The sequence below is a fragment of the Callorhinchus milii genome, unplaced genomic scaffold, assembly GCF_018977255.1.
Source record: "Callorhinchus milii isolate IMCB2004 unplaced genomic scaffold, IMCB_Cmil_1.0 Scaffold2, whole genome shotgun sequence".
Taxonomy (NCBI): Eukaryota; Metazoa; Chordata; class Chondrichthyes; order Chimaeriformes; family Callorhinchidae; genus Callorhinchus; species Callorhinchus milii.
The window spans coordinates 35058852-35075483 of NW_024704743.1; the positions used below are offsets into that span (position 1 = coordinate 35058852).

The window sequence follows — 16632 nt, forward strand, 5'->3', positions numbered from 1 at the left end:
AGGGAGGATATTTGCTTGTGGAATTGCATAGAAACTGAGAAAAGTTATGAAATAGTACAGCTGTCACAATTACCCAAGAGTGCTAATTTAATGTAGTTTGCATGATGATGATGATTATATTGCTACTAATCTTTGTTAAATTATTGAATGCTAGTCTTGGGTTATCTTAAGGTGGTTGGTTCATTTTATTAAGGGTAGAACCTTTTGTATCCTCGCAATTACCACTGTACAGTTAAAATTTGAAACGAAAAGCTATTTTGAGCAGCTTCATGTATCATTGATTTCTAAATGTCAAACGTTTAAATTTTAAAAAGACCTTTCTTGCAACAGGTTGTGCACCTTTTATTGGCGGTAACGGTTGGTCCCAGCGCCCTGGGACGTCCTCCCAACGTGAAAGGCGCTATTACAAATGTAGCGTTGTTGTTGATAAAACTCCTGCCTCAGAAAGCTGTGGGTTCAAGCCCCGTGTCAGGATTTTGAACTCAAGTCTAGGCTAATACTATGATACAGGACTGGGGTCCTGGATGTGTTCATAGAATCATGGAATTATACAGCACAGGAGGCCACTTGTCCCACCGTATCCATGCCAGCTTTTTGAAAGAGTCCCATTCCCCCGCGCTCTCCCTATAGCCATGCAAATTTGTCCTCCCCAAATGTCTATCTAGTTCTCTCTTGAAAGCTCTTATTGAATCAACTTCCACCAGCCTTTCAGGCAATGCATTCCCAATGCGAACAACTCACGGTGAAAAAATTTCTCATCTTCCCTCCGGTTCTTTTGGCAACTATTTAAAATCTGTGTCCTCTGGTTACCAACCCACCCGACAGTGGAAATAGTTTCTCCCTGTTCATCCTATCAAATCCCCTCATAATTTTGAACACCTCTATTAAATCTCTGCTCCAAGGAGAATAATCTGATTTTTTTTCACACAGCAAGTTGTTTGGATCTGGAATGCATTGCCCAAAAGGGTGGTGTTCTAACTTTCTCCACAGTTAAACCACAGCAAGACTGAGGCTCTCCCGCTTAGCTTCTGTCAGCAGCTCCGTCTCAATTCAGGCACTGATCAGTGTGAAACCCCAGTATCCTATTTGACCCTTTACTGTCCTTTAAGCTCTACTTGTAGGTTGTCACTCACTCAGCTTTCTCTCACCTTTGCAACATTGCTGGCTTCTGACACTACCATCCCCCAGCGGATGAAATTCAAGATCCTTGACCTCGCTATTAAATCCTTCTTCGGCCTTGCCTTACCGTATCTCTGCATCGCCTACATCCCTGCCACTCCCTTTGCTCATCAAACAGCCTGCTTTATGTCCCCTGTCCCTCCACCCCACCATCAGTGACAAGATCCCCCTCCCTCATGACCTTGAAGATCCCACTGTTCGAAAACAGAAGGGAGTTTCTCCCAACATCCTGGCCAACAATACCAATATAAAGTTATTAATTTATGTCATGGCTGTTTTTGGAATATTGCTGTACACAAATTGGCTGCCTTGAGCACTTTGAGAATCTTACTGGTTCTCCCGACATTAAAGGCATTGTGTAAAATGTAAGGATTATTTTTATCATATTAAATCACAATTATACATTGAAATTTGCACAATTACAGCCTAATACTGTATAGAATTTCAAGCTTTGGGTTTGTTCCATTGTTCATACTGAGTTAGCTGATCTCAGCTAATTTAGCATCTTAATGTGTGCAAAGCCAAACTATTTCTCCTCTTGCCTCTCTTCCTCCCCCAAAAGAATCATGCGAATGTAAGCCACTTTGCCATTTAGATCTGACTACTAGAGTTGTGCAGTATCGGACCTCAGGCAGACTTATTCTTATTTCGACTTAGATGTACCACAACATTTAAAAGCATTATACAATGCATTTATTGTCAGGAGAATGTTTCAAGGTGCTTAACGGCAGCCAATTTTTCTACAGCAATGTATTCACACCATGAATTTGATATTTCGGACACAGCACTGCAAATAAAATGTAATCGAAATACCAATCTGTATTTTACAATTCATGAGGAACAAATTGAATGGTATTGTTTATTTTAAGTGCAGTACTGCTCATTCTTTAAATTTATGTATTTGGTTTACCAATTTCGTGCCCAATTTCCCTCTGGATGTAGGACAATGGTTTATGTAGTATGTTTAAAATGATTATTATGGGATAGATGTTGTGTTGCATGCTTGTTTAAGTATCTTCGATATACTAAAATATAAATAATGTTTGTTATTTTGATTTTACCAGTCTGACCCTTTGTAGTCCTTCATAATAATATATAATTTATATAAATAATTGTCTAGTCTTTTAAGAATTACAAATTCTCAAAGCCTCAAAATCTGAAGGATTTGCAACAATTCAGTTCATTCCGAATACCACAATGAATGGACTATTATTTTCTAACATTTGTGTGAGAACTAGCCTGAAGAGAAAAGTTAGTTATAGGGAAATAATGGTTAACAAATAAGGGAAAACAGCAGCATAAACAGGCTCTCACACAGGAAAAAGCACCTCCAAAGGCATCCTATATATTTCATGCTAAACTGCAAGAACTTAGCTTCAATCTGAGATCACTTTGAGTTGTTCTCCCAAGGTGCCATTTAGAGGGCTTTCCCAATAATATAGTAGGAAATATCAATGACATACGTGGTTATACAGTTGGTGGGCTACTTAACCTCTCTAACCTCATATGTCCAAAATCCCAAGGTATACTCAGCTTTGAGTGTTTTAAGGAATGGAACAATAATTACAACAGTAAAATCATAATCAGTGAGAGAAGGATTCTGTCTCTACTTTTCCTGGCCTGCTTCACTGCTGTGTCTTAGTTGGTAGCACACTCACCTCTGAGTCAGAAAGTTGTGGGTTCAAGCCTCTGTCAGCCATCAACTTTCAGGTTAGATATTTGAACAATTGGGCATGATACTCCTACTTCGGTCTAACAATTCACATAGCTCATTACATCACCTTCGTTAGTGTTGTATTCGATGCCCCTATTTATAAAACCTAGGATTCTATTAGCTTTCTTCAGCTTTGCCCACCTGACTTCCCAGCTTTAAAGATTTATGTATGTTGACTCCAAGGTCCCTCTGCTCTTCTGTTCCATTTAAAATGTTACTATTTGGCATATTCCTGCTTTCTGTTTTTTTTCCTTTGAACATAGCCACGCATGTTTTTGCATTAAATTTTATCTGCCCTCTCCGTGTCTGATCTACTGAAATTTCATCTTTAATAATAATCCTGGCAAAACACAAAATACTGCAGATGCTGGAAATCTGAAAACAAAAACAGAAGTCGCTGGGAGCACTCAGTAGGTCAAACAGCATCTATGGAGAAAGGAAAGTGAGTCAACATTTTAGGTGCACGACCCTTGGTCAGAACTGGAGCACGTTGGGAGGGAGAGGCTTTCAAGGGCTAACAAGAGCCCTGTTAGCCCTTAAAAGCCTTTCCCTCCCAACATGCCCCAGTTCTGACCAAGGGTTGTGTACCCGAAACATTGACTGACTTTCCTTTCTCCATAGATGCTGCTTGACCTGCTGAGTGCTCCAGCAACTTCTGTTTTTGTTAATAATCCTTGCATTTGATATAGCGCCTTATGGCATCTTCAAGGCGTGTCAAAGTGCTTCACAGGTTACACTGTAAAGTGTAGTGACTACATGTTTTGTGGGTGAAACGTGGCAGCCAATTGTACAGTGGTGTCCCACATACAGTTGTGGACTGAGTGACCAAATTGACATTATTTTTTTTTGGAGGTATTATTACCCCTGGAAAGCGATCTGCCAATCGACTTAACAAGTAGGTTCCTACTTATTGCTAGGTAAACAGAGGCGTGTGTCCATCACTCTCCCCTCCTTGCCAACAGACCTCTGGCTAAATTGATCATTCACCCGTGGCAATTATTCGACTTTTCTGTGTGCTAAAATGGCTTCTAAACACAGTCCTTTCCACTTGATAGTAATTACCTGTACAGTGCCCCAGTGAAGTGTTTTGAGATTTTCGACATGATGAGGTGCTATAAAAATATGCATGTGCTTACACTGTAGGTACCAGGATTCTCTGCAGCTCCACCCCCAGAAGAGAAATGAATGGTTTCTAGTCGTGCTGTGAGGTATTCCCTCCCATACCTTTTTCCCCCGATCTCAGACCGGGGGTCTTTTTCCGTTTCGCCCCGCCCAGGAACCGACCCCGGGTCCTCTCGCTTGCGAGGCGAGAGCTGCAACCACCACAGACAGACCTCGGCTTACAATTCATTCTTTAACTGTGTGGGTGGGGTGAACCCTGGGCCCAGATTCTCCTCTCACTGCCCGTCCACTGCCTGTCCGCTAAACCCTGGGGCCCACAGCGGATACAGGGGGATTCGCGCTTCTTTTTCCCGCTCTATATAAGTCGTGAGATCACCGACCAGGCCCCACGTTGGCCTCCAGATGTCACGACTGAGCAGCAGCAGCTTTACACCGTGTACACAGCGTCCCGAGGCTCTGCAGTCAGGGTGTCGGAGCTCAGGGGGAGAAGTACACCGCCACTTTGTCACAGACACCTCCCAATCTACTCTCCACACTTATCTGTCTATAAAATCTTTTGTGTTTATTAAACTTATTCAGTTAAATATAAAATTGTTTATGCTCATTCACTTTATACAATTAAATATAACTTTATTTCCGCTTTCGGAACAAACGTCGCAACAAACACTGATAACATGATCTAAACTATAATAATGACTGAGCCTCAACCTGGGACCCAGTAACAAACAGAGCGACCTGACTCGCCTGTAATCCTCGTGTCAGGCCCTGAGGCCCAGAGTTTCCCAGTTACAGGCGTTAATGTTGTCGCCAAATCGCCGCTGAGGCTCAAACACGCTCCCTCTCTAGCCCCGCCCCTGCCCCTCTAGCCCCGCCCCTGCCCCTCTAGCCCCGCCCTCCCTCTCTAGCCCCGCCCCTGCCCCTCTAGCCCCGCCCCTGCCCCCTCTAGCCCCGCCCCTGCCCCTCTAGCCCCGCCCCTGCCCCTCTAGCCCCGCCCCTGCCCCTCTAGCCCCGCCCCTGCCCCTCTAGCCCCGCCCCTGCCCCTCTAGCCCCGCCCTCCCTCTCTAGCCCCGCCCCTGCCCCTCTAGCCCCGCCCCTGCCCCTCTAGCCCCGCCCCTGCCCCTCTAGCCCCGCCCCTGCCCCTCTAGCCCTGCCCTCTCTCTCTAGCCCCGCCCCTGCCCCTCTAGCCCCGCCCCTGCCCCTCTAGCCCCGCCCCTGCCCCTCTAGCCCTGCCCTCCCTCTCTAGTCCCGCCCCTGCCCCTCTAGCCCCGCCCCTGCCCCTCTAGCCCCGCCCCTGCCCCTCTAGCCCCGCCCCTGCCCCTCTAGCCCCGCCCCTGCCCCTCTAGCCCCGCCCCTGCCCCTCTAGCCCCGCCCCTGCCCCTCTAGCCCCGCCCCTGCCCCTCTAGCCCCGCCCCTGCCCCTCTAGCCCCGCCCCTACCCCTCTAGCCCCGCCCCTGCCCCTCTAGCCCCGCCCCTGCCCCTCTAGCCCCGCCCCTGCCCCTCTAGCCCCGCCCCTGCCCCTCTAGCCCCGCCCCTGCCCCTCTAGCCCCGCCCCTGCCCCTCTAGCCCTGCCCTCCCTCTCTAGCCCTGCCCTCCCTCTCTAGCCCGCCCTCCCCTCTAGCCCCGCCCCTGCCCCTCTAGCCCCGCCCCTGCCCCTCTAGCCCCGCCCCTGCCCCTCTAGCCCCGCCCCTGCCCCTCTAGCCCCGCCCCTGCCCCTCTAGCCCCGCCCCTGCCCCTCTAGCCCTGCCCTCCTCTCTAGCCCCGCCCCTGCCCCTCTAGCCCCGCCCTGCCCCTCTAGCCCCGCCCCTGCCCCTCTAGCCCCGCCCCTGCCCCTCTAGCCCGCCCCTGCCCCTCTAGCCCTGCCCTCCCTCTCTAGCCCCGCCCCTGCCCCTCTAGCCCCGCCCCTGCCCCTCTAGCCCTGCCCTCCCTCTCCTGCCCCTCTAGCCCCGCCCCTGCCCCTCTAGCCCCGCCCCTGCCCCTCTAGCCCCGCCCCTGCCCCTCTAGCCCCGCCCCTGCCCCTCTAGCCCCGCCCCTCCCTCTCTAGTCACGCCTTCCCTCTCTAGCCCCGCCCCTGCCCCTCTAGCCCCGCCCCTCTAGCCCCGCCCCTCTAGCCCCGCCCCTGCCCCTCTAGCCCAACCCCTCCCTCTCTAGCCCTGCCCCTCCCTCTCTAGCCCCGCCCTCCCTCTCTAGCCCCGCCCCTCTAGTCCCGCTCTCCCTCTCTAACCCCGCCCCTGCCCCTCTAGCCCCGCCCCTCCCTTCAGACCCATCCCCCCATGTGATTTCTCTCATCCAATCAGCCCCCCCCCCCAGTTGCCCTGTCACCCCTTCACTGCCTCAGGTGCCTCTGATCCGGGTTATGGAGGTGACATTCATGTATTTCTCTGACTGTAATGGGAGCAGTGCCGAATCTGAGTAACACCGGACTCTCCGGATTAGAACCACAGTGATTACATGGACAGAGGGCTGTTTGGTCAGGTTTGATGTGATTTGGAAACGAGGATCCAACCAACTACCTGTGGGAAAACAGTGCAATAATTGAGCACTTCAGCAAACAGCATAACCTCTGGCTCTGTGTAAAGTGCTTTGAGACATCCTCCCGACAGGAAAAGCAGTATACAAATATAAACTGCATGATACTGTCTGCTAAGCTTAGCAAGCACAGACCGGCTTCGTGTTCGCTGCCATACCAGCCCCACCATTGGCGGATGGGTTTTCAGCCTTTCTGCCCCTATTCTCTGGAACTAGACATTTATTTAATGTGCAATGCAAACTTGATTGTATCTTTCATTCCTGAACTTAGCCAGGAAAAAACATGGGAGTGGTTGATGTCCAGCTACAGTCATATCTTGGAACAACCTCAAAGATGTTAATCTTGAGTACGTGTGTAAATAAATCTATCGTTTGGTGCAAAAGTTAGACATTTATCAAATACTTTGATAAAAATCCTCTTTGCCAAAGAGGATTTGTAGTTGGATTAAATTGGTTTTAAATGCAGGTGACTTGTGTTGCCTGGAACGTCCTGTTACACCTCATGAATGTGGAGTCCTGTAGCTCAGCGGTTAGAGCACTCGCCTTTGCAAGCGAGACACCTGGGTTCAATTCCAGGCAGGACGAAAAGTGTGGAGTAAGTTTCCTTACTCCACACAGAGCCTAATAATAATCCCTCCAAAAAAACAAAAACAATAATAAATTGGCCATTTTCAATCCACGACTGTTTGTGGGACACTGCGGTGCTCAATTGGCTGCCGCGTTCGCCCACAAATATACAGTCAATTCACTTTACAGTATATTCTGTGAAGCGCTTTGGGACGTCCTCCTGACGTGAAAAGCGCTATATCAAATGCAAGGATTATTATTATGAAAGACACTATAAGTATAAGTTGTTGCCGCTGCTGCTTCCGCTGCTAAGAATATTATTTAGTCAGAAACATAATATGATACTATGTGATGAAGAATCTTGTGCGTGTATGCCCAGGCAGCCCAATGTCATTCTTTTGATCGTTATATTTGTTATATTTGTGCTGCTTGCTACATTGTTGATGTGTTTGTCCATTTCTGGAAAAAAATAGACCACATCCAGTTCAATGGCATTGTATATGAATGTGCTTACAGTGCCCCAGAATAGGAGATTGTCCCACCCATGTGCTGAATTGCCATTCGCAACCAGCTTGTATCACAGATACACATAAATTTACGTGCGACATTGGGGGGGGGGGGAGAAAAACTCCCATGGTATGTCATTCTATGTCCTTAACACCTTCATTGCTTTCTATCTATTTTTCTAATGCACTCCCCATTGGTCGCCCTGGCTGTACCATCCATAAAATGTAACTCATCCAAAACTCCGTTACCTGCTTCCTCATCTGCCCATCCCATCACCCCAGTACTCACTGTGCTCCACACTCCCTGTCTCTCAGTTGATTGATTTTCAAGGTCCTCTCCCTCACCTATAAATCCCTTCCCACCCTTGCACCTTCCCCAGCAGATAGCTGAGCTTTCCAATTCTAAGTCCCTAAATCTCTGGAACTCCCTCCCTCAACTCCTTCAGTCTCAGTCCACTCAAAACCTACCTCTTCAAACCTTGCCTATGGTCACCTCCTTCCCTCATCTCCCCCCCCCCCCCCCCCCCTTGGCACTGCCCTACCATTGCAAAGCGCTCTGAGACATTATTCTACAAATGCAAATTGTTGTAACTGGTGGTATTGTCCTTTCACTGCATTCTATTTATAAAGAACCGAACCTTTCCATGTGGCAGTCGTTTGATATATGAGATGGGAAGAAGAAATTACCTGACTTGTATTTCTTAAAGGGAATGGACATGCCTCACTATGTTTGGGTTCTTCTTTCTCTTCTCCCCCCGCCCACCCCCCATTTGATGACCTTACCCACACTATGTGGATGATAACCTCCGTAAGGTTAATGAGAAATAATTGCTCCTAATTAGTGTCAGTTGTTTCGAGCTAGATATAGTAAATAATTATTTTAAAGATATAATTTTTACAGCTGCTGCATTCATTTGTTTTGTATTCTTGTCTTTTGAATTCCTTTGGTTTCAGGTTATGAAGGAAATGCAAAGTGCTCTGAACACAGCAGCAGCTGATGACAGTAAACTGGTTTTGCTGAGCGCTGTAGGAAGCGTGTTTTGTTGCGGTCTTGACTTTATTTATTTCATTCGACGGTTAACAGACGACCGGAAAAGGGAAAGTACTAAAATGGCCGACACTATCAGGTACACATTTCCTATTGATTCAAGTCAGGGAAAGACAGTGAGAATATTTGTTGTAAAAAAAATTCACAAAGATATTTGTCAAAACTCAAGGGATGAATTATATTTAAAGATCATTAATGTTTTTTTATCCACAAATCCCCAAAAGAGCCCAGAATGTTAGAATTCGGGTTACACTATTTCCATTTTTAAAAATCCCAAGTATTGATGGTTAAAATCTGGCTTTATAGGTCTAATTATAAAGTTTCCAATGTGTTGTGAAACAAGACCACTTTGGTTCTGTAATTAGTCCATTGGGGTTGGGGAAACCTTTCAGAATTTATCAGATTTAAGCTTTTACCATTGTATAGCGTTGGGAGGATGTCTCATAGAGCTTCACAGAATCAGCTGGCTGTCCGAGCGGGGTGGAGGGGAGAAACCAAAAGCGCGGTCAACAAGAAAGGTCTTAAGACCACCTTTAAAGGGAGGGAGAAGCAATGTAGAGGGAGTCCGGGTTGGAGTTCCAGAGAGTGGGGGCACCTGTTTCTCCAGTGGTGGGGGACATGAAGCAGGCTGGCCAGCCAGTCGGTGTTTGCTAAGCATTGGGAGCGACGGGGCGATCAAGCTGCAGATGGCCACAGAAATAAGGTGTGGCAAACTGCAAAGGCGTTTTAACAGAAAGATGAGAATCTGGAATTTGATTCTCTGTGGAGTGGGGAGTCCGTGGAGCTGAGTGATAGGTTCACAGAGCCTAATGTGTGAGAGGACACAAGATCCAGAGTTCTGAATGTCTACAGCTTGTGCAGCAAGAAAGTGGGTGTCTGGTGAGCTGGGCATTCGAATAATGACAAAAATGCATGAGTTATAAAGCCTAGATTTTAAATGTGATTAATGGAATTGTACTAAATGTGATCTTCTGGAAATGCCTGTTTCATGAAACAAGTTTAAAGGAAAGGAATAAAGATTTTTTTTGCAAAAAAAACAAATGATGGACATTTCTATTATATAATACGTGTATCATTGGTTCTTGAAGTTCAGGTGAACAAAAAGGCAATGAGCAGCAATATTTGCGTACACATGCAGAATAGAAAAAAGCAACTTTTTTCTTTTTCTCTTATAGGAGTTTTGTCAATACATTTATTCAGTTTAAGAAACCAATCATAGTAGCTGTAAATGGACCTGCAATAGGCCTCGGAGCTTCCATATTACCTCTCTGTGATGTGGTGTGGGCAAATGAGAAGGCGTGGTTTCAGACTCCCTATACTACATTTGGACAGACACCAGATGGGTGTTCATCGTTGATGTTTCCCAGAATAATGGGCTTAGCTTCGGTAAGTCACCATTGGTTCCTGATGTACTTGGCTGTTTGTATGTTCCCAAAATAGTGAGCAGAGTTTAAATAATTTGTTCTGCATTCCAGTAGGTTTACTGAAATGGAATAGAAAAATCTTTGACGATTAAGTCACAGTTACCCATAAGTGGAAATGGGATGTGCCAACCCACAGAACCTCTGCTCTGGTGTGATGCATTTCCATTTACCAGCAATAATTCCTTTGTGCAGGTGTGGCTCATTTCTGGTTACCAGTGGGAGCCCATTCCCTAATAGCCTTTATTTCTTAATAATAAATATTTACATCTTACAAAATAAATAAGTGTTTTCTTCAGCAAACCTAATGTTTTCAAAATATGATTGTTTACCTTTCTAGAGAAACTGTTGGGAAATACTGTAATATTGACCCACACTAGCTGCAAAAATTGGAGAACTGTTCATTACCAAGCATTGATGATAACTTTAAACTTGATGAGCGTAAAAACACACTAAAAAGTCGATCACCCGTGAGTTTTGTGTCCAGAGAGTTGAGAACAAAGGACTGTACTTGGATTGAAATGGGAATCGCAGTTTTTAATATTTAGGAACAGCACTTTTTTTTGTCAGCCGAGTGAATGACACATGCAGAAATCCATCACCGTGTTTAAGAGTATCCAAACCAAGCTGAGATTTGCATGCATCCACCTATACATAGAAATCCCAGAGATAAATTGTTGGAATGAAATGAACCTGGAGGGACTCATCCTGTTTACCTAATTCCGGAAAATATTAGGTACAGGTTGGCAAGAGCCAAGGTTTGCGGACCCCAGAGTGTGTGTTGTGGTACTGCTGGAGTCTAACTAGCTGAAACTGCATAGCTTGTCATTGCTTTTACAAGAGGGAACACAAAGAGTAAAAAAAAATCTTAGTACTAATGGTCATTGATCATTAGAGAACACATTAGCTGACAGCTCCCTGAGGTGCAAACAGTTGTAGGTTTGAATCCTGGGTAGTGCTGAGCTTAACTGGGACTACAATTTTATTCTCAGTGCCCTAGAGCTAGATATTTCTGCTTCTGATTATTTTTTCAGGGACCTTCAGCACGTGTATATGTGTGTGTGTGTGTGTGTTACATATTGGGGAAAAAGGCTTGATTATGTTGCTATCACGCCCCCACTCCCCATCTCATTTCCTGTATACACACACACACATTCAAAACAGCAGGTATCTGGACCTCAAATAGAGAAGCATTAACACTGAAAGAGATTGGAGGAGAGTTTAAATAAAAATTGGGGGAAAAGAATGTTATCGTTATAGGAAGCTCAGGGCACTGGAAATGAACCCCTGAATGGTGGGCAACAGAGGTTGTTTAGACATTTCTGTGTGTGTGGGTGGGGGTTGGTGATATCTCCATTCTCCTTTCTGAAAGGTGTTGCCATTTGCTAGGACATAGCTCACAAGTGCCATCACTGCTTTGGGACCTCACATTGTGTGTGCTTGCACAGTGAGTTCATTTCTGGAGGGAATTACCATCATCACATTTGACATACATCATTTATCAGTAATTGGAAATCGTATCAATTGTAGCATTCTACCGCTGCCCCAGTTGAGATCAGCTTACTCAGCACAGATGGGAAATTCTGGCACCACGGTCCAAATCCAATCTAGAGTTGTAGTTTAAAAATCATCTCTCAATAGTGCCTATAGGTGACCACAATGAAATGGAAAATTGCATGCAATATAGGAGGAGAATGCTTTTTTGATGTGAGTGAACTAATGCACATTTTGGGGAAGGTTTCAATTGTGTATCTATCTGTCACATACAAGGATCACAAAAGCTCAGTGGAAGATAAAAAAACTAAGTTACTAAAGGGGACAACTTTTCCAATGAGAAGGAGAAGAACCCTTCAGATTATCTTCATGGGTTGAATTATTGAACCACATAATTTAATGTAGATGATGAGAAGCTCCCATGAAGTTAAAACAAAGTGGAAAACCTTGGATATTAATAGTAAAGCAATACTTTTTGTGTTTTCTCTTGGGTAGCGCGTGCTAAGTGGAGTCTTGTATGTCTTGCAGGCAAATGAAATGCTCTTCAGTGGACGAAAGTTGACTGCACAGGAAGCATGTGCAAAAGGATTGGTGTCGCAGGTTTTCTGGCCTGGAACATTCAGTCAGGAGGTTATGGTCCGAATTAAGGAACTGGTCATGTGCAATTCCCTTGTAAGTCAGAATCTATAATGTTCACTTACTCCACAATGTGCCCATCTTTAGGAATCCACAGTAAAGTGCAGTATTTCAAAATAGAATTTGTGGTGGGTCAAAATTTCATTTGTAAGGATTATATATTTTATACTTTCCCTTTTAAAATGTTAATCTAAAATACAAAGTATGGTACTATGCATTTATTAAGTATGCATATTGTAGTTAGTTTACCTACAAAATAGTCACTGCACATTACAGTAAATCCTGTGAAGTGCTTTGAGTATTCAATGTGAAAGGCACTATATGAAACAGCATGCAGTTCCATAGTGTAGTGGATAGTGTACTTACCTTGGATGCGAGAGAGCCTGGGTTCAATTCCCGAGGCGGGGCAATACCTTAGACAAGCTTCCTTACTCCACACACCTGTTTACTTGGCAGTAAGTAGGAACCGGTTGTTAAGTTGATTGGCAGATCGCTTTCCTGACATGTAATTCACCTCCCCCCACCCCCAAATAAATTTTGTCACTCAATCCATGACTGTTTGTGAAATACAGCTGTGTGCAATTAAGCCCACAGAGTCAATTTACTTTACAATATATTCTGTGAAGTGCTTTGAGGTGACTCAATGATGTGATAAGTGCTATATCAACTGCAAGGATTATTATTGTTATTATTATAAATACAAGGATTGTCGTTATAAGTACAAGGATTGTTATTTTTAAAAGGATTGCTGATGCATATAATATTCAACTTTTATCAACGACAGTATTGATAATGCTACACCTGATTGCTTTTCCATTAATAATAATCCCCTGTACTCGGAGATCAGAAGTTTCCCACTGTTTCAAAACCATGCACCCCAAGCGTGTATGAGAGGAACCCCAGTGCAGCAGCAGCCTGATTTTAATGAAAGGAAAAGCAGAATAATTTACAAAAACATTGTGCTGTTGTACCATAAATACAGGAATATTAAAACTTTATTCTATGAAGTAATTAGAAATTCAGTTTGGTGCTTTCAATGAAATGCACCCAAATCAAATCCACCCGAACCAAATTGCCCTGTTTTTTCCTCAAATTTTCTTGGGAACCTTGCAGGTCACTACACAATTTGCATTTCCTTTTGACCAGGGTACACCCAAAATGGAATATCATACTTACATATGATACTTCATCCAGCAGCTCACTCAAGAACTGACTTAAATTTGAAATCAAAGCTAATGTTTGATGAATTTTCAGCTTTTTGGGTTGGGAATCGAGGCATCAACCTATTAAGCATTTCATGATTCGCTGTCTGAGTGTCACTTTTAAGTTATGGACTTCAAACTTTGCTTCATATTTGAGGCTGACTTGCAGTGTACTTGTCTGGCAAGTTTTCCTGCTGCTTGTCCAGCTAGGACAGCCCTACCTGTTACAGCATTGTCTTGCAGCGTTAACAGGAGTTGAGTGGGAGGATTCCCTGTCCCCAGTGACTGGTCTGATATCTTAGTAATCAAGAGACTTTAACTCGGGCCGAGTCTTCAGTGCTATTGAGTGGTATGTGTGTACCCGAGTCCTCTGTGCCTCTGATAAAATGCTACTTTAGTCCTGAATAGAATCTCTTTTTGCATTGTACAGGTACTTGAAGAATCCAAAGCTCTTGTTAGAAATGCAATGAGGGGTGATTTGGAGCAAACAAATGAAAAGGAGTGTGATGTTCTGAGGAAAATCTGGAGCTCTTCTCAGGGGATGGACTCGATGCTGAAATATCTACAGAAGAAAATCGATGAATTCTGAGTATGTGCTTTGTCACTGGAAGATTATTTCTTGATCACTTCGTCCCTGTTGACTTAACAAATGCCCTGACTTAAAAATAAGGGGGGATGGAGGAAAATCTAGAAAACAAAAGCAGGTCTCATCTGCTCAAGAGCAAAGACTGAAAAAGTTGTTCCGAAGATCTCATCAAGTACTGTATTTTCAACATTCAGAAAGACCGGAAGCAAACTTAGCCGATAATGATTGGAACTGCACTACCAAACGTTTCAGTTTCTGCTCATCCAGTCGCTTTTTGTCCTTTGCTATTACTGCACTGTACCGTACTGTGCTTTCCAAATCCAGATGTTTATTATGTATTGTTTGTGACAGGGCAGACTGGAAAAACACTCAGCTTGAAAAGATGGAAGGAGAGGAAAAAAACGGGTAAAAAAAAAACAGCCACCTTCTCGCTGCCAGAGATCAGTTGGCTGGTTTAATTTTATATATAAAAAACTGAAAGGTCAGAAGAATGTGGTTTGGGGGGAGAGGATTTTACATACCTCAAAGAAAAGATCAAAAAGTCTTCGATTTCTGACAGTGGACCCAGTATCTAACATAAACCTTTAAAGCTACACATATCCTTTTGAAGAGTCTATCTATATGTACATGTTAAATGTGCTCAGGAGGTGTGTTTTAAGTGTTTGACCCACTTTCAGACATGTTAGTATATTGTTACCCAGTAAGCATGAAGAACCACTGGCTCTTTGAGAGAGAAAAACTTGCCTTGCAGTATTAGTGATTCTTTGTGAATCTTATATATTAAAGAAATGCATAAGTTAAGAATTAGTTGTAGTGTTTTAAAGTGTAGGGATTTTTTTCTTTATTTTTAATCAACTGCAGATGTATACTTCTGTTTCTGGGTGAAAGCGTTAAATTATAGAAAGAGCTTGTGTTTTCTTTGCAGGTTAAAATTGATATATTACACCAAAAACTGCTTTATGTATTCATAACTATGTATGATTTTTAGACCACTTTAGAAGGGTTTCTTTAATTTAATAAGTTAAATTTTCTATTGGCACACTATACAATATAAAACTCCTTCCAAAAACTACCTTAAAACTAGATGGTTTCTTGTGTCAACTTATTTTATGATACACTATATGGTGTTCTTAACAGTACCCCTTGTAAATAAAATGCTCATTCCTTTTAGGAATGGTTACTAATTCCTGTTTGCAGATATCTGAATGAATATAGATATCTGCATTTGCAATCTTTCTGAATGTATGAAGAATGGAAATTAAATCTTATTTTTGTACAGTTTATTTGTTTGTACTTAGAAATGATCACCTCCTCTTGCCGGTGGAGAGCTGTACAATGTGTAAATCTGCCTTTTATTTGGATTGGTACAGTATTTTTGCATCTGTGGGACCTACTTTTGTTCATTAGTTTAAACTATATTATAAACTGTACAATCTGTAAAGTTTTATAGATTAATAATTAAAGATTGAGCTGTGAAAAGACCTGGGTAAATAAAACTAATATTTCATACTCAAAACATATGTAGTCAGATAATAGTATTGTGTCCATTTACTCTTCATGTTCTTGCTGGCCTGATTGAATTAATAATAATCCTTGCATTTGACATAGCATCTTATCACATCATCGAGATGTCTCAAAACACTTCATAGGGTAAAGTGGAATGACTGTATTTTGTGGGCAAAAAAATCCTTATAATAATCCTTGTGTTTCACATTATCGAAGTGTCAAAGTACTTTACAGGTTTTTATTGTGAAGGGTAGTGACAGTGTATTTGTTTCGAAATAGGGCAGCCAATTGGCCAAGGATCTTTAATGTCCACCTGAACAGGCAGACAGGCCCTTAGTTTAATGCCTCATCTGAAAGACGGCACCTCCAGTAATGCATCACGTCCCGGCACCGCATTCGAGTGTCAACTTCTTCTGACTCAAAGATAAGAGTGCTTCCAAATGAGCCAAGATTACTTCATTATATAATTACCCATTCTGTCAGTGGACATCTGAGAATCTCTTAAGCTTACACAAATATTTTTTTAGTTAAATAAACCAATTTAGATGACGTCAGCTGCATCATTTGGCAGCAATCTTGCCTCGAGTCCAAAGCTTGTGGGTTCAATTCCCACATCAGGACTTTGAACTTCGTCTAGACTCACAGTCCTGATATCCTGGCCAACAATCTCCGCCTCCTCCCCTCCCCCCCGATAAGAATGGTCATTCACTTCAAGGCTGCTTGTGGGAATTTACTTTCTGAAAATTGGCTGGTCAGAATCGTAGAAATTTACAGCATAAAGGAAGCCACTTAGCTTATGGAGTCTGCACCAGCTCTAAGAGCAAGGTGTTTAATTCCACCGCCCTGCTTTACCCCATATCCCTTCAAGGCCCTATCCTTCAAATACCTACACTACAAATTACTCTTGAACAAATTCTGTGAAGTGCTTTGAGATATTCTCCTGCCACAAAAGGTTTATCAAAGCAAGGATTATTCTACACAACAGAAAATTGCAGGTTCAAATCCTGTTCTGTAATCTGTTGTGTCATGGATTAGAGGACAAAATGAGGTAAGGTTTCCTATTCTTGATCGCTATCTAGTGACCCAGGCTGGAAGGTGAACATTGACTGGGGGAAGCACTGCACA

At 43.6% G+C, this 16632-nt stretch overlaps 1 protein-coding gene across 1 annotated transcript in view; it reads left to right on the forward strand.

The window, feature by feature from the left end:
* cdyl (chromodomain protein, Y-like) overlaps window positions 1–15517 on the forward strand; it is a 120188-nt gene extending 104671 nt beyond the window's left edge. Inside the window, exons 4-7 of the mRNA XM_042331931.1 lie at window positions 8569–8741; window positions 9838–10048; window positions 12106–12249; window positions 13846–15517. Coding sequence (XP_042187865.1) covers window positions 8569–8741; window positions 9838–10048; window positions 12106–12249; window positions 13846–14004 — 687 coding nt within the window. The 3' untranslated portion in view covers window positions 14005–15517. The remainder of the gene's footprint in view (window positions 1–8568; window positions 8742–9837; window positions 10049–12105; window positions 12250–13845) is intronic.
* The last annotated feature ends 1115 nt before the right edge of the window (window positions 15518–16632 follow it).